Source organism: Aulonocara stuartgranti (assembly GCF_965226115.1).
Source record: "Aulonocara stuartgranti genome assembly, chromosome: 2".
Lineage (NCBI taxonomy): Eukaryota > Metazoa > Chordata > Actinopteri > Cichliformes > Cichlidae > Aulonocara > Aulonocara stuartgranti.
Genome location: NC_138940.1, coordinates 9,331,189 through 9,356,827, shown reverse-complemented (window position 1 = coordinate 9,356,827; position 25,639 = coordinate 9,331,189). Strand labels below are relative to the sequence as shown.

At 40.5% G+C, this 25,639-nt stretch overlaps 1 protein-coding gene across 1 annotated transcript; it reads left to right on the top strand.

The window, feature by feature from the left end:
• The first annotated feature begins 1,192 nt into the window (after positions 1-1,192).
• On the top strand, positions 1,193-24,499 carry b4galt1l (DP-Gal:betaGlcNAc beta 1,4- galactosyltransferase, polypeptide 1, like). The gene is made up of 6 exons (XM_082507530.1): positions 1,193-2,027; positions 8,663-8,898; positions 15,340-15,527; positions 17,177-17,299; positions 19,122-19,226; positions 23,175-24,499. Exons 1-6 carry the CDS (start codon positions 1,724-1,726, stop codon positions 23,302-23,304), a joined length of 1,086 nt encoding a protein of 361 aa, XP_082363656.1. The 5' UTR covers positions 1,193-1,723; the 3' UTR covers positions 23,305-24,499.
• The last annotated feature ends 1,140 nt before the right edge of the window (positions 24,500-25,639 follow it).

Here is a 25,639-nt window from a genome sequence, read left to right as displayed (position 1 = left end):
ATTCATAACGCAAATAAAAGATTTGTGAAGTCTGTAGGCGGTAAGAAGACGTCACTGCTTTGTATAACCGCAAGCCAAGTCTCTTCTTCAAATTCACTACCGTGAACTTCCTCCAGGAAAATCGTTGCGTTTGCCTTCAAAATAAAGGTCTGGCTAGGAGCTAAGAAGAGTTTAGCTAATTTTATTCTCAGGTGTTATCGTCACCCTAGCATATTAGCATAGGAAAAAAGTAACTGATTATGTGAGTAATTTCATTCAATAATCTGATACATCCTAAATGATTTGGTGCTCTGATAATTTTGACAGTTGTATATTTTTTATGTTTAACAATAATTTCTGATTTGAGTTCTAGTAGTTCTTACATTCGATGTTGTCTCATTAATCATCTGACAATTCTTCTGACCTCTACAGTTTGGCCTGGGTCTGCCTCTCCACTGTTAGGATAAGAAGATCTTTTGGAACCTTCACTAAAGCTGTTTTTTGTACTGTGATGAGCTCTGAAACCTGACTGGATCTCTTCAAATAAACCATCTTCAGATAAAAGGAAGCTTGGAGATTGGCCTATAATTAGCTAAGACAGTGGCCTTTAAAAATGATCATGAAAGTACTTGAAGGCATGTGGTACATAGCTGATTAACAGTGACAGATTAAATGGTGAGGTGTTTCTTTTATTATGTTTATCTATATGATTGGAGCAGAACTGGCTGAAATGTTATATTAATCACTATGTGCCTCATTGTGGCATTTTAGGGTACTGTATTGCACAGGTACAAAAGTGTGTTGCCCTTTCATATGTGAACACTCAATATGGTTTCTTGAATTTTTATTTCAATTAACTTTGGCCTTGGGCAGTGAGAGTGAAGGTAAAGGTCAAATGCAAGGCCTAATATGTCTTTAAAGCTGTGGATGCGAACAAACCGACACTACCTACTCCCTCCCTTGGGGTGGAGTGTGTGTGTGGGGGGGGGTGTTATATTAAAAAGAGTGTTTGTCAATAAAAGAAAAAAACTTATCAATGGATACATCCATGTTTTATATAGAAAAAGACTTCTTGATTGATTAATTCACTGACTGACTGACAGATCAGTGGGATTAATTTATAACATATAATTTATTAGTAAGCATTTAGAGAAACGGCACTCCGGGTGGTTTTGTGTTTTATTGTGAAAGTCTGAAACCGGAGGTGTTCACAATAGTTTCGTCACACTGACAGGTTAGTGTCCTCTGCGGCACGCGAAAGTTTATCCACTCTCTCCGGAACTTCGCAGCTCACCCTCCGAACTGACGTTTGCTGCTCCCGGCTCCGGTACTGACTGACGTGCGGATGTTTCTCTCGAGCACTTTTCAGAACTTTTCTGCGGGATTTGTTAACGTTTGTTAGCCAACTTTAAAAGAGCCGTTTAACGGAGACGCATAGTTTCCGAGCCGCGTAGCTGTGAGTTTATTTTAAACCGGAACTGAGGGGCAAACTAATTAATTTACCATCCACCTGAACGTGACGGAGCTCGTTTTTGTTTTTCACGTCTCGGTTATTCGCTTTATTCCCGCGACATTTCGCTCTTATTTTAACCGGATATCACAGGAAACTTGGAAACTTTCCCGACAACTTGCAGGAAAATGGAGTCTGAAAGCAGATAACATTAAGCGACCAGGGGAAACAGACGTTATTTCCGCTTCATCGGCCGGGTTTTAACGAAACACCTCCGGGACTGTGCGAGCCAGGATGCCCGGAGAGTCCTCCGTCAACTTCGGCGTCCTCCACCGGATTTGTAAGCTGGTGGTGCTGCTCTGTTTTCTCCACATCGCCGTCACTGTGGTCTTCTATGTCCGCTCCTACGATTTCCGCCTCGCTTTCGTTCAGAATCAGCAGTCCAGTAATAACATCCCTAAGATCCAGAATAACAACCCGGTGGTGACCTCCGGACTCGAGCCTGCGAAAGACGGGGATAAAGTCTCCGAAGAGGGGGAAGTCTTGGAGCAGCCGGTGAAGAAGCTGGAGAAATGCCCCGAGACGTCCCCCCTGCTGGGTAAGACTAGCCAGAACCCTGGTTCTGAGGTCCACAGTCTGTTTAAAGGTTTAAAACAGCACAAACCTCGGAGATTGACTAGTTTCGGTCCTCACATTTTAATAGGAAACAGGGCAGTATAATTGTGACAGTATTGGTTTCTGTGACTTAATAACCTATTCAAACAGACTTTAGCTTCAACTACCAAAAACAATAAATATGCTTTTCACGACTCACGATCGTTTACTTTTTAACGGCATAAATGCAGATTACTAACAATTAAAACCAAGCATTTGGGGCTTAAATAGTGTACTTGTTCCCTCCCGACACCTCACTGTATTTCTGTAGCAAGATACTGTACTGCTCCTTTAAGTTTTATCACCAAGAACAAATGAGGTCACTTGAGTGTTTGAATTGTTGTTTTAGAAACGGTTTGTGGAGCTGGATTTTTTTTAAATAACTGCCCGAGGTTGGAAATGCTGCCTTATTGCAGGGGTAAGACATTGTTTAAGATCCATCCATCCATTCTCTTGCGCTTATCCTTTTCAGGTTGACGATGCTGTGACAGCATGAGTCGTGGCAGAAAAAAGCAGCACACTGGACATCGTGTCTTCCTTTCCTGACAAAAACTACAGTTAGGGTAGCTTTATCTACTAAACTTAGTTCATACTGGTTGTTATTATTTACGTATGGCACATCACTCTGCTGTGGAGAAGAGGCGCGAGAACAGTTACTCAAAGAGACGCCTTCACGTGCTCATCTTGTCCAACAAACAGTCCATACCTCTATGATATTAAATAAATGAAAACGGCACTTGAAGAGTTTAATTCAGAAATGTGGCTGCCTTAAAGCCACATTCCTGTACTCTTTTTGCCTGCTGCACAATCGAGTTACAAATCACTTTCTGTTCCCACTTTATGGCATTAGAGAGCACCTACTTTCAGTGATGCTGGCAGAAATGAAACTTACAGGTTTTAAAAGTATGATCTAAATATGAAGCTCAAGCTTCAGGATCTGCTCCAGTATCAGGATAGGTGAACAGACAAGGCTTTGCAATTTAGCTGAGATCTTTAGACTTGATCAGGTATTTTTCATAGGTTTTACAGCTTTTTATATTGATAAAAGACCCCTCCCTGCAATAGTAATAGATACACAAAGAAAAAAAGGTCACCTTCTGCCTTCGGGTATAGAAATTACTCTCTCTCTCCTCCTCCTCCCCCCCCCCCCCCCCCCCCCAGCGAGTTCAAGGAAGTCTTTTGTGAATGAACAAAAACTTCATATGTTATATTTACAGGACAGTCTGGACAATGAACCGTCAGCAGTTATATTTTCTGTAATTTTACACATTTTGTTATATACTTTCACTGATCCATGATGCAAAATAACTTTGAGATCCCTGGACTAGATTAACCAAATATGTTTTGTGGTACATGATATGTTTTGAAGTGTACCTGGAAATAGCTTAAATGACATCTCGGTCCAAAAATACCTCCTGCCTCCTTCTGTCGTGAGGTCAAAGATAGCTCTGAAGTACGACTGATAAGAACTTGTGCTCTGCCTTCATGCTAACAGTTTGTTACCATGAAAAAGTCATTACAAAAAAAAGATCCAGTGTAACTCCATTCTTCCTCCTTATTAAGGCTTCTCATGTCTGCATCACTATGAATTATGGGACAGCATTATCTCCTTTCCTTCCATAAAGGAGAATTCAAATGACTAATCTTGTCAAATTGCATATGTGTATGAATTTCATGGACACATGCTAAATCTAGCAGTGGGAAAGCTTTAATGTTTGTTTTGGGTTTTTTTTTTTTTTAGTAAACCAATTAGACAGAAAATATTAAAATTTTAATCACTCCTCACAGTCTTAAACCTCAAAAATGTGATTAATTTGCTTTAATAATAAGAGTGCATGCACCTTTGCATTCATGTGCTCCTCGGAGAGCCGGAATCTCCCAAGCTGAGAAATCATTCCTATGATAGTATTGTGCTGATTTTGGCCGAAGAGGATTACTGCCAGTTAATACCTCTTCCAACTCATCTTTGTCTGTGAACGGTTACAAATTACAAACTAAATCCCAAAACAACGAAAAGTTTCAACTTTATTACCATTTTCCCATTATTTATTTTTTAGCCAGCTGGAAACAACTTTTTTCGATATCACATGACCGCGCAGTAAGATTGAAATAACCAAAATGAGAGTAATTGTTGTGTGTGTCGTTACTTTTTAAATAGATGAGGTGGAAGAACACGAGGAGCTGCCTCCACGTTAGGTTTCATGAATCTGTGGGGTTGCAGATGGCTCTAGTTTAAACACCAGAATGGGCTTGATTTATGGGAGAGTTTTGTGTGTTCTTGAGTTCATCTGATTGGAGTCCAAACAGCATTCAGGAGATACAACGTACAGCTGCAGCCAGGTGTTCGGTTACTTTTAAACTTCGTAGTTTTGGCTCACATTAAATCTCAGTGTCATCCAGCTGTGATCTAAAGATCTCTAATAAGGTGTTTCCTCTCTCCTCATGTCTCCTCCTGGTGTGGGGATGCAGTCAGAGGTGCTGGGATGTTCTCCAGATGTGAGATAATGCAAGCCAATCAGAGCCTCTGTACATGCTCCTCCTCTGAGTTTCTGCTGGAGCTCGGGTTTCTGCTAAAGCTGCTTGTCCTCCATGCTTTGTTTGTGAGAAACAGCCGACAGAAGCAGCAGCAGTTTGCAGGCTTACGAGTCTCTGAGGAGGTAGAGTAGAGGAAACCAGATGCTGTCTGTTCACATCTGACCTGAGGTTTCCAGTCCTGAGGCTTCCTTTATAAACACACACATGCAAACACACACACACCTCATGTCAAGGTTGGAATTTATAAGATAAAAAAACGCTTACAGAGCCCCTTTAGCGGAAACATTCAGACCAGCTGGCTCTCGAGTGCGTCTCTCCTCCCATAGACACACTCAATCTCCTCCGTGTTGGACTGCAGCTTGGAGTCCTCGTCTTGTTCTGCAACCTCTGTGACTTTGGCATAGCAGCACCCATGAACCAGTTCGCCAGCCTACTGCAGGTTTTAGCTAGAGTGCTGCAACTAAAAGGAGAGAATCCATATTCATGAGGTGCTTTGCATTTTTGGTTGAATGAGTTGTGTCCATTATGAGGTGGACTGTGGTTTTAAAACAAGTCTGTTCCAAATCACAGGTGCAGACAGTGTTATAAAATATTTTGTAGTGCAGGTACACTTTTAGTACGAGTTCTGTGTTCTCTTTCATAAACGTCCTCTCTGCGTGTTTGTCTGGACTTTCAGTTTGATCAGTTTGTGTAACTTTGATCAGGATGTTTGTTATTAGTCTGATGATCTCACCGTTTCCTCAGCTGTGACCTCTCGGACCCCCTCAGACCTCTCAGATCAGCTCTGTCAGCCCACAGACATTCAGCTTCATCGCACTCTTTGGTTTCTGAGTGCGAACTAGTCTGAACCCATCTTGACTTTTAACTACACAGAGAACTTGTGAAAGTGTGGATTTTTAAAATTGTGACCTCGTACAGACAGCTTTAGAAAATGTGACAGAAAACATACATTTTTAACTGTATTTTCATAAGCTTTATAGCTTTATCTACCCAATATATGGATGTTCATGCTACACAAAAAAGATTGTTTTTTACAATCTACTATAGACATTTATATATTTATTTATTCATTTATTTTTTGCAGTGTGCAATTAATATTCATTGCACACTGTCCATTTTCTTTCTGTTTGAGCCGGATTAAGTTTGCTCTCCTTGGTTATTAATGAGCAGTGAAAATGATCAATGGTTTGACTCTGTGAACTCTGTCAGACATTGTGTCATATAAAGAGGTTTCACTCTACAACACTTATTTGTTTCTGTAAGACCAAAAGCTCCTATTATCCTAACTAATATTTACTCAAGTATTGGGCAGATTACGTGGAGCCACAAGATGGCTCCATGTAATCTACGGTCTGACAGCCAGAGGTCAGTAATGGGTATGTAGGATTAGTCGATTGGTCAGCTGTGGGGTTATTTAGGTCAAGTGACTTGTGTTTGCTCCAATCTCATAGATGGCAAACTGGCTGAAGTGAACCCTCACTATCAAATAGGTTTGAATTTTCACAGTAAAGAAAGACCATTGAAATCCGCTTGTTAAGTGGATATGATTTGCCATTCGCTCTTTCTGGGTCCAAGCGCTCCTTCGGGTTTCAGAATCAAACAAGCACTTAAAAACAGTCCAAATTCTTCTAGCTCCAGTAAAATGATCTGTGCAAGTCTGCTTTTTAAAGACTGCCCTTAAATCTCCTCAAAGACCAGCTTGAATGATCCAGGAGCAAAGTGACATTATCCAGCAGTTTGTATCCATTGGCAGGAAACTTCTCAACTTTTAATTCAACTGAAGACCTACGAGCAGTCCTTTAAAAGCACAAACTGTGATTAGCTAGGAGTGTTGGTAAGTCCAGCATGCTACGGAGGATTGAAAACGTTATGAAGGAGACTCACAACTGTAAATACGGACTCTACACTGTAAAAGTGAATTATTTAGCAATAAAGTCTTTGAAACTTATGACATGCTTATGATTGTTGTTCACTGTATCATAGGGAGAAAATTGAGCCATTGCCCAAACTTTTGTATATGACTGTAAATACTCAGCTCAAGATTAACTCCCCCTTTATAAAAAACAAACAAAACTCCATTAGGATATCTCAAAACTCCTGAAATATGATTGCACGCTGCTCTATTTAACAAATCAAATCTCACACAGGCGTACATCTTTTAATAGCTGACCTTAAATCTTTATCCAGAGGGATGACCAACTGAAAGCAGTTTGAAGTGGCTTAAAGATGAACATATTAACATGTAAAACTGTGCTGAAACCACGAGTGGAAGGCTAACAGTGAAGGATGTGGTAAAATGGTTCCAGCTGTGCTCCTGCTTCCTCTGTTAGGGAGTCCTGTTTGGTTTCTGTTGACACGTCATCACACGGTGAGAAATTGTACTCTGGACTTGCAGAGGAGCAGAACATTTTATCTGACATGAGTAGGACTCTGTTCTAGCTGTAGTTTTCTTGGCACTGGTCTAGCATGATGTCACTGTTACAGAGATGTCCGTAACGCGCGGGCAGACATGTTTCCGTGTTCAGGAAAATGACGTGAATATACAGGCTGTATAAAAGTTGTTGACCTGAGATCAGCGTCTAACTGCTTTCTGGATGAAGAGCGCAAATCTTTGTGTGTTAATGAGCTGTTTGGACTTTTGGACGCTTTCTGCAGCAGCATATTTCTCTGATTACACACTGAGAACTGCAGAAGGTTGGAAAATGTTCTGCAGGACAAAAACAGTTTTCTGTCCTGCTGTTTGTGCTCACATCATTTCAGTCAGAATAAACCAGAACAGACTGGAAGAACACGCTGCAGGCGTACACAAACACATTTAACCTGTCCTGACGATTATGTGACCAGACTCTTCACAGCAGTTTTCCTCAGATACATTTTACTTCGTCTCTCAGGGGCCGCTCTTTTCATTCATTCAGATATAATGCTTATAACACATCAGAGTTTAATGGGAGGCGGTGCTGGTTATCTTGGTGATATGTTTGGCATGAAAGGACTCCGCATCGTTTGATGGGAATGAAATTTATCACTCACAGAGGGATGAACCCTGAAAATCAAGGTGTGACTGGCTAGTCCAGTTTGCCCAAATTTCATTGTAGCAACTCAAAAGCGGTTCTCAGTAGTTTGTATGCCTCCCCCCCCCCCCACCTGCTTGTATGCATGCCTGACAGTGTTGGGCCATGCTCCTGATGAGATGAGATGGTGTCCTGGGTATCACTGAGCTCCTGGACAGTCTGAGTTGCAACTTGGCATAAGCCAAACATAAGTTTTGAGCGCAATCTATCGGATTTAGGTAAGGCAAGTGTGGGGGCCAGTCAGTAGTATCAAATCCTTCATCCTTCAGGAACTGCCTTCATACTCTCGCCACATGAGGCCGGGCATTGTTGTGCACCAGCGGGAACCCAGGGCCCACGGCACCAGTGTATCGCCTGACAACAGGTCCCAGGATTTCATCCTGATATCTAATGGCAGTCAGGGTGCTGTTGCTGAGCCCGTGGAGGTCTGTGCGTCACTCCATAGATATGCCTCTCAGACTATCACTGACCCTACATACTAATACATACGTGCTAAACAATGTTACAGGGAACATATTGTTCTCCACGGCTTCTCCATATGCTTTCACGGCTGTCACATGTGTTCACGGTGAAGCTGCTCTCATCTGTGACGAGCAGGACGCCAGTGGTGGACCTGCCAGTTCTGGTATTCTATGGCTAATGCCATATGGGCTAAGGGCCTTCTATGGCCCTGTCCAGCACTCCCAGGGTACCTGCCTGTCTCCCAGAATATTTGGAATAATTTTTATTCATTAGCTTATCCTACTGTATTTTTCCATGTGGATGTTAGTGAATGAGGCCTAGTTGTTGTATATTTATATATTATTTAACTTTTTGTTTTTCTACACTCTATTTTTTTTTTTTTTTTTTTAAATAATACTTTGTCTCAGTTTTTTGCCTGTGGGTGAAGCTCTCTGCTGTGGCCACCTGAAAAGGTTGTGCTGATCCTTTACTCTGTAGTCAGACTCTCTGATGTTGGTGTTTGTGTCCTCAGTGGGTCCCCTGCGAGTGGAGTTTAACATTCCTGTAAACCTGGAGCTGATAAAAAAGGAGAACCCCAACGTGCAGCCGGGCGGACGCTTCAAACCCAAAGACTGCGAGGCGCTGCAGAAAGTGGCCATCATCATCCCGTTCCGCAACCGAGAAGAGCACCTTAAGTACTGGCTGTACTATCTGCACCCGATCCTGCAAAGGCAGCAGCTCGACTACGGGATCTACGTCATCAACCAGGTACACTTGCGATGTGTGTTCATACATGAGAACAAAGGGACAATTAAAATCCTGTGTGTATAAGTTCCACTGTTTACTTGACAGGGTGGACTGTTGGCCTCTTTGCGTAAAAATGAAATGAGAGAGAGCATGTTTATCCAGAGTTTGGTTTCACAAATAGTAAAATAATACATCAGGTCTCCTGCCTGTGTGACGCCAGTGTTGGCATGAATGGCTCTTTAGCCTCACAACGCCAGATACATTCCTGGAATTCAAGCTTCAGCTTGTTGCTTACATGAAATAATCAGTTTGGAGACATTAAATACACTGTTGTGTCTGGGTGCTTCCTCCTCACTATCACTCCCCCTTACTGTGCGATGGCAGGAGTTTGTTTTGCAGTGTGCAGCTGTCAGTGATAAAAAGAAGTTTATCAAATGTGACTGATGGGGGTGTGTGCAGGGGGTTGATCTTGCTACTTCTGACCAGAAATACCAGTCAGTTAAGCTATTCATGTAGCTAACTATTGATTTACAACAGGAATAAACCATTTATAATAAGTCCTCTGTACAAAATCAAACTTTTTATTAATGCAGTAACTACCTTTAAAATTACTGTTGAGTATTAGATTAACAAGAAAAATAAGTAATGAAAGCAAGCCATGGGGTTTATAAATAAGATGATAATCTTTATTTATTTATTTTTTTGCCTCTTTTTGAACTGGACCCCATCTTATAACTAAAAAGGAGCAGTGGCTATCAGATGTAAAGCTCTTAAAGTTCCTCTTAGGGTGGAGAACAGTGGTTAAAAAAAGGCTTCAATCCTGGAACAATTAATGAAATACCTTTGAACTTCTCTGTCTACTCTTCAATCACATCATGATTGTTTAACATAAAAATCCACAGGTGGTTCACAGAGTATCTCACAGTAAGAACTCTAAACTTCTTTCTTACGCGAAGCTTCTTCAATCAGCAGAATTTACTGTGAATTCTTGGAAACTGGGAGTGTGATCACTAGTGCTATTGATGTTTGCAGGCCGCAGTGTCACATACTTTTGAGGATTCTGGAAACTGTGCGACTGAAAGACTGGTGGCTTTTGCTTAAGTACACAGAGAGGGTGTGTTCACTGTGTTTTGTGTTGTGCAGAAGGCTTATCAGCACAACACAAACTGGAGCAACACTAACAGCGTTAGTGGCTTTGGAGCTGAAATTCGAGTCGGATCAGTCACCCATCTCAAACAATTTTAGGTTTAGATTGGACTCTGGTTACTAGGAAGATTCATTGTATTGCAGTTACTCCCACCACTTATAGATTACCAGAGGAGTTATTTAACATCTCTCTTAGCAGGACTGAAGTAAATACGCTTAAATCTATTTTAAGCCCAACAAAACCCACTCAGGCAAATTATTATCAAAATAAACTATTGTTGTACAGTTTGATAAGCTGACAGATTCTGCTACTCCAAGATGTAGGTGATGATGATGCGTTTAACTAAACAAACGAATGTGTCTGTGTGACATCAAGTGTTGTGTTTGGATAGTAATGTCTTTTCTCAGCTTCTTAGATCCTGTTCCTGATAAATCCTACAAAGGGAAACAAAACTGAATTGAAATAAAAATTCAAAATTAATAACTCTCATCTGTGTTGATTATTTTTTGATTACTTGAATAAAAGGACAGTTTTTAGTTTTGGGGCTCAGAAGTCACCAGTGTTTCTGGATCTTTGCATAGTTGAAATGTTAAAATGTGTTTACACAGCATCCGGAGAGCTTGTGATATGCAGTAGAGGCCATCAATTAAAAACTTGTTAGAAATTTGTTATTGCTCCCAAATGTTGTGCCTCTGGGCGCTGCTTTCTGCTGTCTGTGTGGGAATAAGAACTTTGCGTATAGTTACAGTCTGCGTGCTTGGTCTGAGGATCTTTGCTGCTTGGTTTGATGAAAGCCAGCCACCAGGCCTCTGAGGACGGATAAGCAAGCTCGGGTGTTATTTACATGTAAATGAGCTGGTGCCCCACCTGCAGACAGAATCAGGGTCAGTTTACACCTACCCAGGTGAACCCAGGTGACCTAACGAATGAATATTCGCTAAATACGTGGGAGTTCATTTGCAGAAAACTTAAATAACAGAGACGAGTAAACACGAGTAAACTAGCACCTGCTTTTCCAGTCAACAAAGACCTCAGTGTTTTGCCTTTCTATACCACGGAACTCTATTCAAATATCTTCTAATTTACCTGCAGTCACTCTGCATGTATCCAAACCTAATCCAAATGTTTCCCAGCCTCCATTCAAATATCTGCTGATTTACCTTCTCTGTAGGTATATGCTAACGTAAACATACACAAAACTTAATTTAAGATAAATGCTAATATAACATCGGTCTGCGCGTAGGCCAGCAGGAGGCTGTCGCTGATGAAAATTTCACACAATTGAATGGAAGATGACAAACAATAGTTTTGTAATATAATCATTTTAAATTGAAGGGTTTGAATCATAAATATTTAACACTCAGTAAATATATGTGGTGATAGTGACTGTTTACAAACATCATCTGGCACACGCAGCTGTTGTATGTAGTGTGTGTGTGTGTTGTTGTAACTGCATGGACCCCAGTGACTGAAGACTGAACGTCATAGTCAATCACCTGACTGATTTCTGAACTTTCTTCTTCTGCTTTGTTTCTCTGTGTGACTCACAGTTGTTGTTTTTCTCTTTCTTGTGTGTGTGTCCTTCCTCCTCCTCTTCCTCCTCACTGTGCTTATCTTGCTGCCCCTCCTCACCCCTCCAACCTCCCCTCCCTTTGCATGTCAGGCCTTTCTGATCAATGGTTGTGGCCCTGGAGACGCTGAGGCTCAACCCCCGTTTGGTGTTGACTGAGGGGGTCGCACTGGTAATACAGGCTTCCTTCTTCTCTTGTTTTCTATCTGCTCCAACTTGTTTCTACTGTATTTGTTTCCTGTGAAGCTTTACTAACCTCTTTGTGGATCTTTTCATTCTGGCAACAGGAATTTTATCAGTTCCCTTCGGGCGCACTTCTTATTTTTTTGCATGATTACACTTGTTAAAGCATGCTACAGAGCTGCTGTGATGCAGATATCTGCAGCAGCTGCAGATCTCAACTTGCCTTCATGCCTCATGAAGTCACCTGAAGGATCTCTAGCTTTGCGTGCTTGTCAGCTGAAACACAACTCCTTTGTTGGGTTGATTTTGCCCTAAAAATAAATATGTTTAGTTTAGTCTTTTAAAAAGAACGCTTGTTTGGTTAGAGCATTAAAAACTACTTTGTTAAGATTAGTCACTAACAAGAACTCAGTTATGTTTAGGCCCTCCATACACCTTGGTCAGGTTTAGACTTTAGAAACTACCCATTAATTGGCTTCTGTACTTTTGGATGGAAAATCTGAAGATTTACGTTTATGTAGATGTACATCAACCTTCATCTTTAGGCTCCCTTCACACCTGCTCAGTGCTCACGTTTGTTGCGTAATCACCTGAGGTCTGAAGTTTCTCTCATCCATCCCACGTGGCTGCTCACAGCTCCTTTATTCATCATGAAGGACAACTGGACCAGGATCAGTGAAGGAGTGTTGGATTCACTGCTGGTCTGTTTGTGAACAATGGTCATGAGTACCATTCACAAACAGTTGGAGAATGGCTGCAGTAACAGCATTGTAAGATGGTGAAAGATGTACCCTTAGGTTCTGTCCTCGATTTAGAGATGGTGAGGTCTTCCTCACAGCCCATTGTTCATTCAGTGAGCTTGTTTCAGTTATTATGCAAATATACGGTTTATAATGTTGGGGAAACCCGCAGTCACCTGAGACACTTATGTTACACTTCAATGAGATACTTTTCACCCCCCCCAAAAAAGGCAGAGGTACAGGGAGTGCAGAATTATTAGGCAAATGAGTATTTTGTCCACATCATCCTCTTCATGCATGTTGTCTTACTCCAAGCTGTATAGGCTCGAAAGCCTACTACCAATTAAGCATATTAGGTGATGTGCATCTCTGTAATGAGAAGGGGTGTGGTCTAATGACATCAACACCCTATATCAGGTGTGCATAATTATTAGGCAACGTCCTTTCCTTTGGCAAAATGGGTCAAAAGAAGGACTTGACAGGCTCAGAAAAGTCAAAAATAGTGAGATATCTTGCAGAGGGATGCAGCAGTCTCAAAATTGCAAAGCTTTTGAAGCGTGATCATCGAACAATCAAGCGTTTCATTCAAAATAGTCAACAGGGTCGCAAGAAGCGTGTGGAAAAACCAAGGCGCAAACTAACTGCCCATGAACTGAGAAAAGTCAAGCGTGCAGCTGCCAAGATGCCACTTGCCACCAGTTTGGCCATATTTCAGAGTTGCAACATCACTGGAGTGCCCAAAAGCACAAGGCGTGCAATACTCAGAGACATGGCCAAGGTAAGAAAGGCTGAAAGACGACCACCACTGAACAAGACACACAAGCTGAAACGTCAAGACTGGGCCAAGAAATATCTCAAGACTGGTTTTTCTAAGGTTTTATGGACTGATGAAATGAGAGTGAGTCTTGATGGGCCAGATGGATGGGCCCGTGGCTGGATTGGTAAAGGGCAGAGAGCTCCAGTCCGACTCAGATGCCAGCAAGGTGGAGGTGGAGTACTGGTTCGGGCTGGTAACATCAAAGATGAGCTTGTGGGGCCTTTTCGGGGTGAGGATGGAGTCAAGCTCAACTCCCAGTCCTACTGCCAGTTTCTGGAAGACACCTTCTTCAAGCAGTGGTACAGGAAGAAGTCTGCATCCTTCAAGAAAAACATGATTTTCATGCAGGACAATGCTCCATCACACGCGTCCAAGTACTCCACAGCGTGGCTGGCAAGAAAGGGTATAAAAGAAGAAAAACTAATGACATGGCCTCCTTGTTCACCTGATCTGAACCCCATTGAGAACCTGTGGTCCATCATCAAATGTGAGATTTACAAGGAGGGAAAACAGTACACCTCTCTGAACAGTGTCTGGGAGGCTGTGATTGCTGCTGCATGCAATGTTGATGGTGAACAGATCAAAACACTGACAGAATCCATGGATGGCAGGCTTTTGAGTGTCCTTGCAAAGAAAGGTGGCTATATTGGTCGCTGATTTGTTTTTGAATGTCAGAAATGTAGATTTGTGAATGTGGAGATGTTATATTGGTTTCACTGGTAAAAATAAATAATTGAAATGGGTATATATTTGTTTTGTGTTAAGTTGCCTAATAATTATGCACAGTAATAGTCACCTGCACACACAGATATCCCCCTAAAATAGCTAAAACTAAAAACTACTTCCAAAAACATTCAGCTTTGATATTAATGAGTTTTTTGGGTTCATTGAGAACATGGTTGTTGTTCAATAATAAAATTATTCCTCAAAAGTACAACTTGCCTAATAATTCTGCACTCCCTGTATTGTTGTCATTCCGCCAGGTGGCCATGTAGTGTAGACATCCAGGTCAAAGGTCAACTTTCCTTAAACTCCCCTAGTGTGCGATAGAAATCCTATCTATTAGGATGTTTTGTTGGGCATTGTGCCTTTGAAAAGTGAAGAGTGTAGACACACAGGATTTTATTTGATCAATGTGACTTGAAGCTGTCAGACCAACTTTATTTACTTTATGGGGTAGTGCAGATGTGTGACTTAAATGTTTTTTATTTATCACCTCGAGGCAGTATGAAGATTTGGGTGGCTGGTAACAAGTCACCGAGGAATCCAGAAGACTCAGTCTAATAGCTTGAATGATCCATCATGCTGGGATTAACTATATTTTTTTTCTAGTTTTCGTCCATCTGTTTAAAGTTTCTGTGCACTGTAATAACCTCTATTTGGAGCAGCTTCGTGCTGTCTTATTGTCCTTAAACGGCTCTTCTGACTTCACTCTCTCTTTGAAGGAAGTCATTTTTTTTCATATGAAGCAGAAAGTACACTAAATGCAAGAATAATGCTGCAAACTTGCATAAAGTGATTAAGAGTGTAGCAGGACACTCAAAGTCTGTCACCACTAAATGGGTGATGCAGATTAGGCTGCATTGAAAGTAGCCCCTGTAATCTTATGACACGATAGTCGTACGTCAGCGCAGACATAAACATTTTTAAACCCAGTAAAATTTCATTAAACTGTTTGTGTTGTCTCAAAATCCTGCAATGTTTTAAGGTCATACTGAGCTTTATCTTGTATTACCTCGAGGGAGGCTTTTACGCATATCAGTTTCTGCATATTTGTACAGTTCAAGTTGTCTAACATTCTTCAAACCGGTCGATCAGGAAGCTGCTGTACAAGGAGACAAAAAAACATCATTGTTTGCCTGGTGATGGATTCATTACATTTGATCTATATTATATACTCTACGATACAGGTCAAGTTTGAAAGTGTTTTTTGTGACTAACTTCACACTCTGTTCTTTAACCAGTGCTGCACTTTTAACCCCGTGATTACCTGTGTGTGTGTCAGGATGGCGACGAGACCTTCAACAGAGCCAAGCTGCTGAACATTGGCTACGCGGAGGCCTTGAAGGAGTACGATTACAACTGCTTCGTCTTCAGCGATGTCGACCTCATTCCCATGGACGACCGCAACACCTACAAGTGCTTCAGCCAGCCTCGGCACCTGTCTGTGTCCATGGACAAGTTCGGCTTCAGGTGAGACGCCACAGGAAATAAAGGGATGAGAAACTTAAACGACAGTTACGCTACGGAAAACTGAATGGAGGTGCAAGACAAGCAGATTTATTGTGACCATCTCCAATGAACTTGGGATCTCGTTGATTTGAAGTGATTACTTCAAAGTCGGGGACCAGGTCTGCAATAACTTGCAGTCTACTGTTGTCTTCAAAGCAACTTTAGTGCATCGAGATGGGACGGAGTTAGTCTGCTATTAGTGATAAAAACTGTGATTGGAAATCATTTGCTGTCTACATTCACAGAAATTCATATGTACTTCTTACAGTCAAAGTCCAGTCAGAACCTCGTAGATTTAGAACAGAAGTTCAGAAATTCCTCCATTTTACACGTGTACTTACAGACAGACAGTAATGGTTTATCAATTTCTTGTAACCTGACCCTGTTATTGAGGATCTCTTTGTCATGCTTTGAGCTGATGGTGTCAAACTCTGTTCTGTTGAGGTCAGCTGAGAGAGGCACAGTATGTGCCGTATACCTGTCAGATACATGTTTTGGGAGGAGACTTTTAAAGGAGTCGTGTTTATCTCAGCTATGTAACCCAAGGTCGAACACAAGGTCAGGCAGAATTATCTCATGATTAGTTCATAACAATACCCTGGAACTGTAAAAAATGACCCCTGCTTGCATGCATTTAGAAGTTTTTGAGGAACAACATCCTCTTCCTTTTTCTTGCTGGATCCTCCAGCCTGTCTGACTGCATTGCAACACAGGAGAGGCTATGCAGCTGCTGACTGTAATGCTGTGTTTGAGGCTGGGATAATTATATAACACAAAAGTGATTGAACTCATTAGTCACAGTTTTGGAGTAAAAGAGACTTGCTGCTGGAGATAAATTTAAAAAAAAAAAGCCTCCTTGAAGCATTCCTAGCTGAGAAATGAGGGTCTTTTTTTTTTCTTTCTAAAAATCCTTGTCTTTGGTCTCGCTGTGAGATGTGAAACGAAAGTGCCATTTTTGGCATCGGATCATCCCGCAGAGCTGACGTGTCAGTACTCAGGTCTGGATGTGCTCAGCACTGAATCTGTATTGTGGGCCGGGTTAATCGTGCAGACAGTGTGTAGTTCTAGTGAAGAGAACAGACAGACTTTGAAACCACTGAGAAAGAGGTGGGTACTGAAAGAAAACCTCCCTTCCTGTTTCCTGTCACCGCTGTCCCTGAGCAGCAGCATTTCCTGTCAGGAAGCCCAAAGAAGCTGATGTGTGTCATTTCACCTCCTGCTGTTGTTCTGTGAAAAACAGGCTGAGCATGGAAGGAAAAAATGTCCACTGTCACTCAGATCACGACACGAAGTGTTTACACAAAACTGCTTTGTACAAATACAGGATGGTAACTGGTTATGAGAACAAGTGAAAGCTGCTTCCTCTATGCTCTGCAGGCTGCAGCTGAGTGAGGCCTTATCATGTCCAGCTTTATGTTTTTCTTCTTGACTTTATTAGAGTCACTTTGCACGATTCACAGTTTAGAATAATAATAATTTACCTTATATTAGGCCTTGGTGCAGTCCCTCAGTTCATGCTTTGTCTGAAATGAGCCATTTTAGCTCCTCTGCCTTTAATATCCAAGATCGATCATGTCGGTCAGCTTTAATGACCTGTTTGTCCTCTGCAGGTTACCGTACAATCAGTATTTTGGAGGCGTCTCCTCGTTGAGTAAAGAGCAATACTTGAAGATCAACGGCTTTCCCAACAACTATTGGGGCTGGGGAGGAGAGGACGATGACATCTACAACAGGTACATTTTCTGCTTTACATGCTGCAGCGGACTCGCTCGTGTCATTACAAACGCATCACATTAGGGCTGCTCAATTAATCGAATTTTAATCACGATTACGATCTGGGCTTTCAACAATCATTAAAAATGACTGAGCCGATTATTAGCCCCTCCCTCATTTATCCGCAACACCTTAAAGGCCGGTCCGTGAAAATATTGTCGGGCATAAACCGTCCGTGGCGCAAAAAAGGTTGGAGACCGCTGATTAAGAGGACCCGAGGGAAGCTCGGAAAGCTAAGCAGAAGTTATTTGGAGAGTGACTGCCGTTGGTTGAAAAGAGAGTTTAAAAAAAAAAAACTTCAGTGGTGTTGCACACTATTTTATATTATTTTTTAAAGTCATTATTCAATACATTGTTATTGTTAACCCTTTAAAGCCGGTCAGAGCTGCACACTCCGTTTTGTGTAACTATTTTTAAATCCCTGTAGAACCTGAACTGTGTAAGCTAGCGCAATAATTTGTTTTGCATATGAAACTTACATCTTATGCCATCAGCTTGTCCTCGGTCACGGTTTCCTTCCACATAAAGCTTTGCAAAAATTGCATAAAAAGCGCTTGCAGGAACAAAAACATAATATTCCAGAAACACGCTTTGCCGTTCCTATCAGCTGTTCGTAACACTTCCCACATTGAAACAGACGTCACCGCTAACTATCGCATGTCCGCCATTTCCTGCCCGAAACCGGAAGTGACGTCATTTTCGCGGAAAATGTAGTTGTTTTTTTTAACTTGTAGGCCTTAAAAGCCTATACTGGTCATGTTTGACTTTTCTGAATAGTTTCTGGGATGCTTGCACTGCTGGAAATAGTTTATTTTGATGCACATGCTGTTTTCTTAGCAAATTTGCATCATAGGATTGTTTTTGTTTTTCCTGCAGTATATAAAAATTGCTGTATCTCCAAAATAAAACTATGAAGACACTCAAAATAAATTTCCTGTTGTTGTAAACTATTTTTTCCAACTTTTTTGTATTTAAAGTTTTGAGGGATAAGCCTCTTAAATTTCTCCAAGTAGAAATATATGTAAAAAAACAAAACAAAAACGATTTTCAATTTTTTTTGTAGTTTATTGCACTTTTTTGCAATTAATGTAGTTACTATGGACTTAATGCATACATATTATTAAAATATGGGCTATAACAGTTGTATAGCAACTTGAAATGCTCCCACAAATGGCACTACAACATGTAAAAAAAAAATAATATAAGCTCTGGCGGACTTGGTTCTATGGTAGGTCGTTAGGGTTAAATAAATATCGTCAAATAATCGAGATCTCAATTTCAGTGAAAATAATCGTGATTATCATTTTTGCCATAATCGAGCCGCCCTACATCACATACCGTCTTTATACACATGTCACATGATCCACAGTCTACAGGTCAACCACAGCTCCAGTGTCAGTTTTTATGTGTCTGAGGCTTTTATTTGATTTGAATTGACAGCAAATATGTGTTGTTATCCACTCATCAGCTAATGAATCATCATAAAAATGAATAAATATGTGCATGAAAATTACCCACGTTTGAAAAGAACATTTTTATATGGGGCAAAAAGGAAATATGTAACATTTACAAACACTTGGAAAATATTATATTATAAAATATATTATAAAATTATGAAGAAAAAAAAATGCATGCCTGGACAATAATAACATTTTTTTTAAATTACCAAAAAATAATTCAATGCTACAAATTAATTATTACCATCTTTATTATATTTAAAAAATATAAATCAAAGAAAGACAGTTTAAATATATTCTTTTAAAAAAACTGTTGTGTTTTCAGGGTGGCATCTAAAGGAATGTCCATCTCCAGAGCCACCGGTGAAATCGGGAAGTGCCGCATGATCCGACACAACAGAGACAAGATGAATGATCCAAACCCACAGAGGTGCAGACCCAAATCATCTTCACACAACTCTGCTTGTTATACCAGACACACACAACACACACTGTCGTTTATTCTGCATGATGACAGGGAGTCACGCTGGAGTACACCCACTCCTGAACTGTTTTCACTTCATATAAAACTTGTCACATGAGATTTAATTTCATTAATTTCATTTCCAATGTTATTCCTCACTGTTGCATACTTTGGAAATATAACATTGACTTTCACTGCTATGCCGATGATCCGCTGCAGTGTATTTCTTCCAAACCCAGTTTCTCCCTTCCACCCATCTCTCTTTGATTGCTTTAAGAAGATTAACCAAAGTTCTCTGATTTTCTCAAACTCAGTGGTAATAAAATAGAAGCTCCACCTGTCAGCACAGATTCCACTTCAACTAAATCCTACAGGTTTTCCATTAATATTGATGACAACTCCATCCTTCTCTCCACTCAGGTTAAGAGTCTGGGTGTCATCCTCGACAGTACTTTATTAATCTTCCACTTAAGCAACATCAGTCATCTCTATCCCATCATCATCCTCCATGCTGCTGCCACGATTAGTCGACTAGTCACGATTACGTCGACTATCAAAATCGTTGATGACTAATTTAATAGTCGGCGCATCGTTTGAAGCTTTGTAAGATCCCAAAAGACGCAGGAATAAGTAGCAGGATTTAAGAGTGTAATAACGGACTGAAACAGAAGATGGCAGCACTGCATGTACAAGGATGCCAGCTGCCGTTAAAACCCGAAGAAGAAGAAGCAGCGTCCGGTATCGTAGCTGTGTCCAAATTCAGGAACCGCATCCTCCTGTGACCGCATTTGTAGGCCGATTACGTTACAGTGACACGACGAAGACTGTCCAAATTCGAAGACTCCCGACAAATGCGGCCGACAAATGCGCCCTTCATTTCCCCAGATTTGAAGGATGGGTCGGGTGTATACTTCGTGGCCAAACCTATCCCAGAATTCATAGCGCGGCCCTGCTCAGTTTCCAACAATGGCGGCAGCTAGTTAGTTTTGATATTTGATATTTTAATTATTCTTTCTGGGTCACAAAATAAACATTTAACATATTTTCAGGCGAGAATGTAGCTGTGTAAACTTCAAATATCTGCTCAGTTTATCAAGTAACCACATATAGGGCTGGGTATCGTCACTGATTTCTAGAATCGATTCAATTCCGATTCACAAGGTCCCGAATCGATTCGATCCACGATTCGATTTGATTCGATTTAAATCTGGGAAATTTTGACAGTCAGAAATATTATAATTCAGATCAGTACATTTACATATTTTTGTATCAATAAAAAGGAAGCTGACACACGCAAGACTTTATCACAGGTGTGAGCATCACAGCAGATGCTTTTGTGTCAAAGTAGCTGAAGATAAAACACAGAAAAACATGAAGGTGATTTTCCTGGCCTGGGATTTTATAAAAATATTCTGCAGTACATCAAAAACGAAAGAAAACCATTAATCAACATATGAACATTACCTCTGACGTTACAGCGGTTTTATTAGAGACACAGTTAAGCGTTTTACATTTTGAATAATTTTAAAAAGTTTAAATTTGTTCAGTATTGAACAGCAGAAATTAGGTTTTCTTTTCGGAAGAATATAAAAGGGAAAAAACAGCGGCTGACAGCACTGTAAACAACAGACTTTGCGTAACAAGCAAGCGAATAATGAAGAAAGCGAAACTGTTCTTGAAGTACAGAGAGAGAGAGAAGGGGGAGGGAGAGAGAGAGCTGTGCATCGCGGTGGAAGCAAAACAGTAAAAGTCAGAGTGAATTCATGACGATGTTTATGTGAAGCGTTTGGATCTTCTTTTGCTGCTGGTTCGGTCAATATTGTTTGGAGAGAGATCAAACTAACAGCTTTAGAATCGGCTCATTAAGGGCGTGAACACAAGGCGCGGAGCCGCCGACAGATCAGAATCAGCGAGCTGTCGGCTTTCAGCCCCGACTGTGAGAAAGGCAACATCTGATTCTGATCCGCGGGTCGCGCTGTGTGTTTAAGTCTATGTGCAGAATCCGTGTTCCTGCTCTCATTTACTGTCTTAACTGTTTGGTGGTTCTTGAAATTTTGTGAGATGTCACCAGAGATTCTGGCATTTTGGGCAAAATAAATTTATATTAAAAAAATCGATTCAGGATTTTAATGAATCGATTTTACGTTATCCAAGCCAGAATCGATTTTAATCAATGAATCTATTATAAAAACCCACCCCTAACCACATATTTTCAAAAGCGCTCCGACGTTTTCGGAGACGTCTGTTACCCACTAGCTCGATAGCTAGCCGGGGTTCAAGGCTCACTAGAGCTCGTGAAAACATCGAACTCTTGGTAAATCGTTTTCAGACCCACCGCCGTCTTTCGCTACTCAGGTTAAACATGATATATGAGTCACTTAGATAACTTAAAATGTTATTGTTTGGTTTTTTTTAGTATTTTATTTGTTCCTGAGTAAATCGGTTTGGCTGAGATTAAAGTTTTTACACAGCTGAATAAACATCAAGCAGACAACTGATTATCAGAAGTGTGAGATGCTCGAGAATATTCTCCGGTGTCCTGTTATATTTTAGATAGCAAGGAGCAGACGGCTGCGTTTATTAAACTCCACCAAGACAATCTGCTAATTTCATTAAAATTGAATAAACTATCATCTTGTCTTTATTTTTAGTTAGCACATACCTTAAACACTCAAAGCTGTAAGCTAATGATAGTTATATAAGAGCAGATCCATGCTGGTGCAGTAAGCTGTACGTTTTACGTCCAATGGATGCATGATCTGATTAGTCGACTCATGGCAAAAATAATCGGTGACTAGTCGACTATCAAAATAATCGTTTGTGGCAGCCCTACCCTCAATGCTGCTGTCATCCTTGTCCATGGCTTTGTCACTTTTTGGATGAATTATTGTAATTCTCTTCTCTTTGGTCTCCCTAACAAGTCCCTTGATGAACTCCAGAATTCTGCAGCCTTGATCGTAACTCGCCCACACCCTCAGAGAGCACATCACCTCTGTGTTTCAGCCACCTCACTGGCTGCCTGTAGTGTCTAGAATCACTTTTAAAATATTGCTTTTCACTTTCAAATCTCTCCATAACCTGGCTCCTCCCTGCTTGTGTTGCTAGTCCCTTCCGCTCCCTTATGTCTTCTTCTGATACTCACCTTATTGTTCCCCGCACCCATCTCACCACTTTTGGGAACAGAGCTTTGAGCTGCTCTGTTCCCCAGCTCGGAAATTCACTTCCACCTGATATTAGAAACACAGGCTCTTTTCCCTTATTCAATTCAAAACTAAAAATGCATCTTCAAACTGGCTCACTCTCTTTAAACATCAACTCCAATTATTGTCTAATGGTGTTTTGTTTTTTGTTTTTTTTTTTTAAATCCTTTTTACTCTTTGTCTTCTATGCTTTGAACACTGACCTTGGGTTTTAGTAAGGCGCCCACAAAAAATGTGTTATTATTGTTATCAGTACTGTTAGGTCTACACTTATAGACCTCGCTGACTCAGAGACTTATTCCCGTGAACAAAGCAAGACGAACAGAGATCGATCGGTTTTAACTTGCGCACGGGGAGCCCAGTTGGAATCTTAGAGCTGTGAGTTCTGCACCCAACCTCAGAGGCCTCCAACTCTGGCCCCCTCCTGCAGAACATATGTCGTGTGTGTCCGCAACAGTGAACGTGTGATGTGTGTGTGTGTGAGCATGTGATGTGATCAGTGAAAAGTGAATGTATGTCTGTGTAGAAAACAGAGGTGAGCATTCATGCTAAAGACCTAATCATCTTGCACACTGACAACCATAATGATCCACAATTGTCTAACAAGTACCATTACTCATCAATATTTATACTGCTAATTAAAATGATGGCTAAATGTGGTTTTAAGAGTGAGGCTGTTGGTTCTGAAGGGTCTGGATGCTGTTTTTGGTTCCAGGTTTAACCGGATTGCTCACACTCGAGAGACCATGTACAAAGACGGCATAAACTCTCTGAATTACCAGGTGGTGAGCATCCAGAAGCTTGACCTTTTCACTATGATCACCGTGGATGTGGGAAAGCCATGAAGGATCTGTGGCACTGGGACCAGGCTGAAATTCACACCGTGCCTCTGACACTTGAAGCTTTAAGTTCTGGTTCTGCTCCAGAACTACTGGACTGTTTCCATGATTTTTCTTTTTTTTGTTTTTTGGGTTTTTGCACAAACAGACTCATGGTTTGTGGAGTTTTTTCGGGGCCTTAAGGACTCATTTCTGATTGGTCAGCTGGAACCAATCAGCTCCCACCATCTGTGCGTCAGACGCTGCTGCTGGGATATTTCCTAAACAAGACTTTTGTTTTGAAAATCAGACAATCAGAGCGGCCCTCAGGGTCATGTGGTCTGGGCTTTACTGCTGGAGGATTAGGGGTTATTGAGTGTGTCTGTTTTACCTTTTTTAAAAATCAGGTTTTCAATCAGTGATCAATGTTTCTTTTCTTTTTACAGCCAAAGTTTAATCCAAAATGAAACAAGAGTCTGTTCCTCAATAGATTCTATTACTAATTAATCAGCACTGATTGATTATCTGCTCGTTTTGATTCCAACAAAACAGGAAAAAAAAGAAAAATGATAGATTATCGGTGATGGTTGGTTTCTCTGTTGACTGATTAGCTGTACTTCATTTTGATTGATTGATTGTATCTCTAAGTGTCCTTATTGGTACCAAAGACTTTACTGATCCTGTGGATGAGGTCAACTGACTGCTGGACAAGTTCGTTTGATTATTGATGACACATATTGATTCAGTGTGTGTTATCTGTCCTGCATGTTCATTTGTGTCTGCAGACCAGTCTCCTCCTCACTCTGTGAACAAATCACCTGTAAATGTGCCTTAGTGGTGGGACTGGTGGAGAAGCCAGTGTATGAATGTGTGGGTTCTTTTTGTTTTGTTTTTTTCCCCTTTTAATATGCCATGTGTATGTTCTTCTTTGTGTCTTGTTTCACTCGGTGTTTGTGGTGTTGTCTCTGTGGGTCATGCTGTGCTGTAGATAATCATTTCCAGGGTGGAGGTCAGCCTGACCCACAGAGATGAAACGTGAATGGGAACACAGCAGGCTAGAAAAAAAGAAAAGGTAATGATCCTTTTAAAAGCACTAAATTCAGATTCATAAAACCAGTTAAATTAATAAATACCTGAAATCAGATTTCTGTCCTGCTGCAGTGATTTTGACTATAATATGTTTCTGTATGTGGACATTAAAGATGATGTGTTTGGCTTTTCATTGTTTCCTCTATTTGGATTCCTTTCCTGTAATGCAAACAGCATTTCACAATTTAAAAAAAAATTAAGTAAATAAAGAATTATTTGGTTTCCCTGCACCATTAATATGCTTTGATGCTTCTTAGAAGATTATAAAAGCTTTTGCTACTGAAAAACAGGTTTTTTAGTTAAATGTTATTCACAGAAGCCCCGCCCAACTGCTCTTTCTGACTCGGAAAGCTTATTTAACGTTTGAATCTGTTTTGCCTGAAAAAGAAAGACACTATAGTCCTGTCTTCCTGTCTTCACCCCCCAACTTGTTGCTGCAGATGGCTACCCCTGCCAGTGCCTGATTCTGCAGGAGGTTGTCTGACATTGGGGTTTTCGTAAGCTGTAAGCCATAATCATCAACATTATAAAAAAAATAAAGGCTTGAAATATCTTTCTTCATATGTAATGAGTCTATATCATATATTAGTTTGACTTTTTAAGTTAAATTACTGAAATAAAATAACTTTTGCAAATCTTCAAATTTTTCAAGTTTCAGGAAATTCTATCCAAATTCAATAAAAGCTGTGCCTCCGAAGCATAACAGAAAAGGAACTTTGCTTTGATTAAAAAACATTTTACGCCAGTAAATGAGGGAAAGTGATACAGTCCTAAAAGCAAATATTTAAAATCACAGCTTAAAACTGACCACTGCATGTACAGAATCATTAGAAACAAAGTTACAGGGCAACTTAACAAATTTCTTCCTCGAGATCAGAACACAACAGAGAAATACTAAATTACTGTGGAAAAGTATTAATCAGAGAGCACCTGAAAAATATATCCATACAACTTCAAGTAAACTGGGCCATACAAAATGAGTCTCGTTTTTGTAAACAGTTTTAATGACTATTTTATTAATATTTGTTATTAATATTTTATTAATAAAGTTTGCAGAAATACAATCTGCTTTATTTTAATTGGTAAAACTACTTTAACTCCCAATTACAAAGATGATGATGATAAAGTACGTAAAAATATCTAAACTATAGCCAAACTCATGAGCAAAGTGCACCTGGGGGCTTGATACTTTCCCCCTAAAGAATTATAAGGAGTTTTTAACTACTTCTGTTAGTCATTTTATTAATTAGTCATTGGAGGAAGGTATATTCCC

What these genes read in the sequence shown, in the direction of transcription:
- b4galt1l (XM_082507530.1), top strand. Translation starts at nt 1,724, where the DNA reads ATGCCCGGAGAGTCCTCCGTCAACTTCGGCGTCCTCCACCGGATTTGT. An exon ending in CGAGACGTCCCCCCTGCTGG is followed by an intron (nt 2,028 to 8,662) that starts GTAAGACTAGCC and finishes TTGTGTCCTCAG; the next exon opens with TGGGTCCCCTGCGAGTGGAG. An exon ending in ATGGACAAGTTCGGCTTCAG is followed by an intron (nt 15,528 to 17,176) that starts GTGAGACGCCAC and finishes TGTCCTCTGCAG; the next exon opens with GTTACCGTACAATCAGTATT.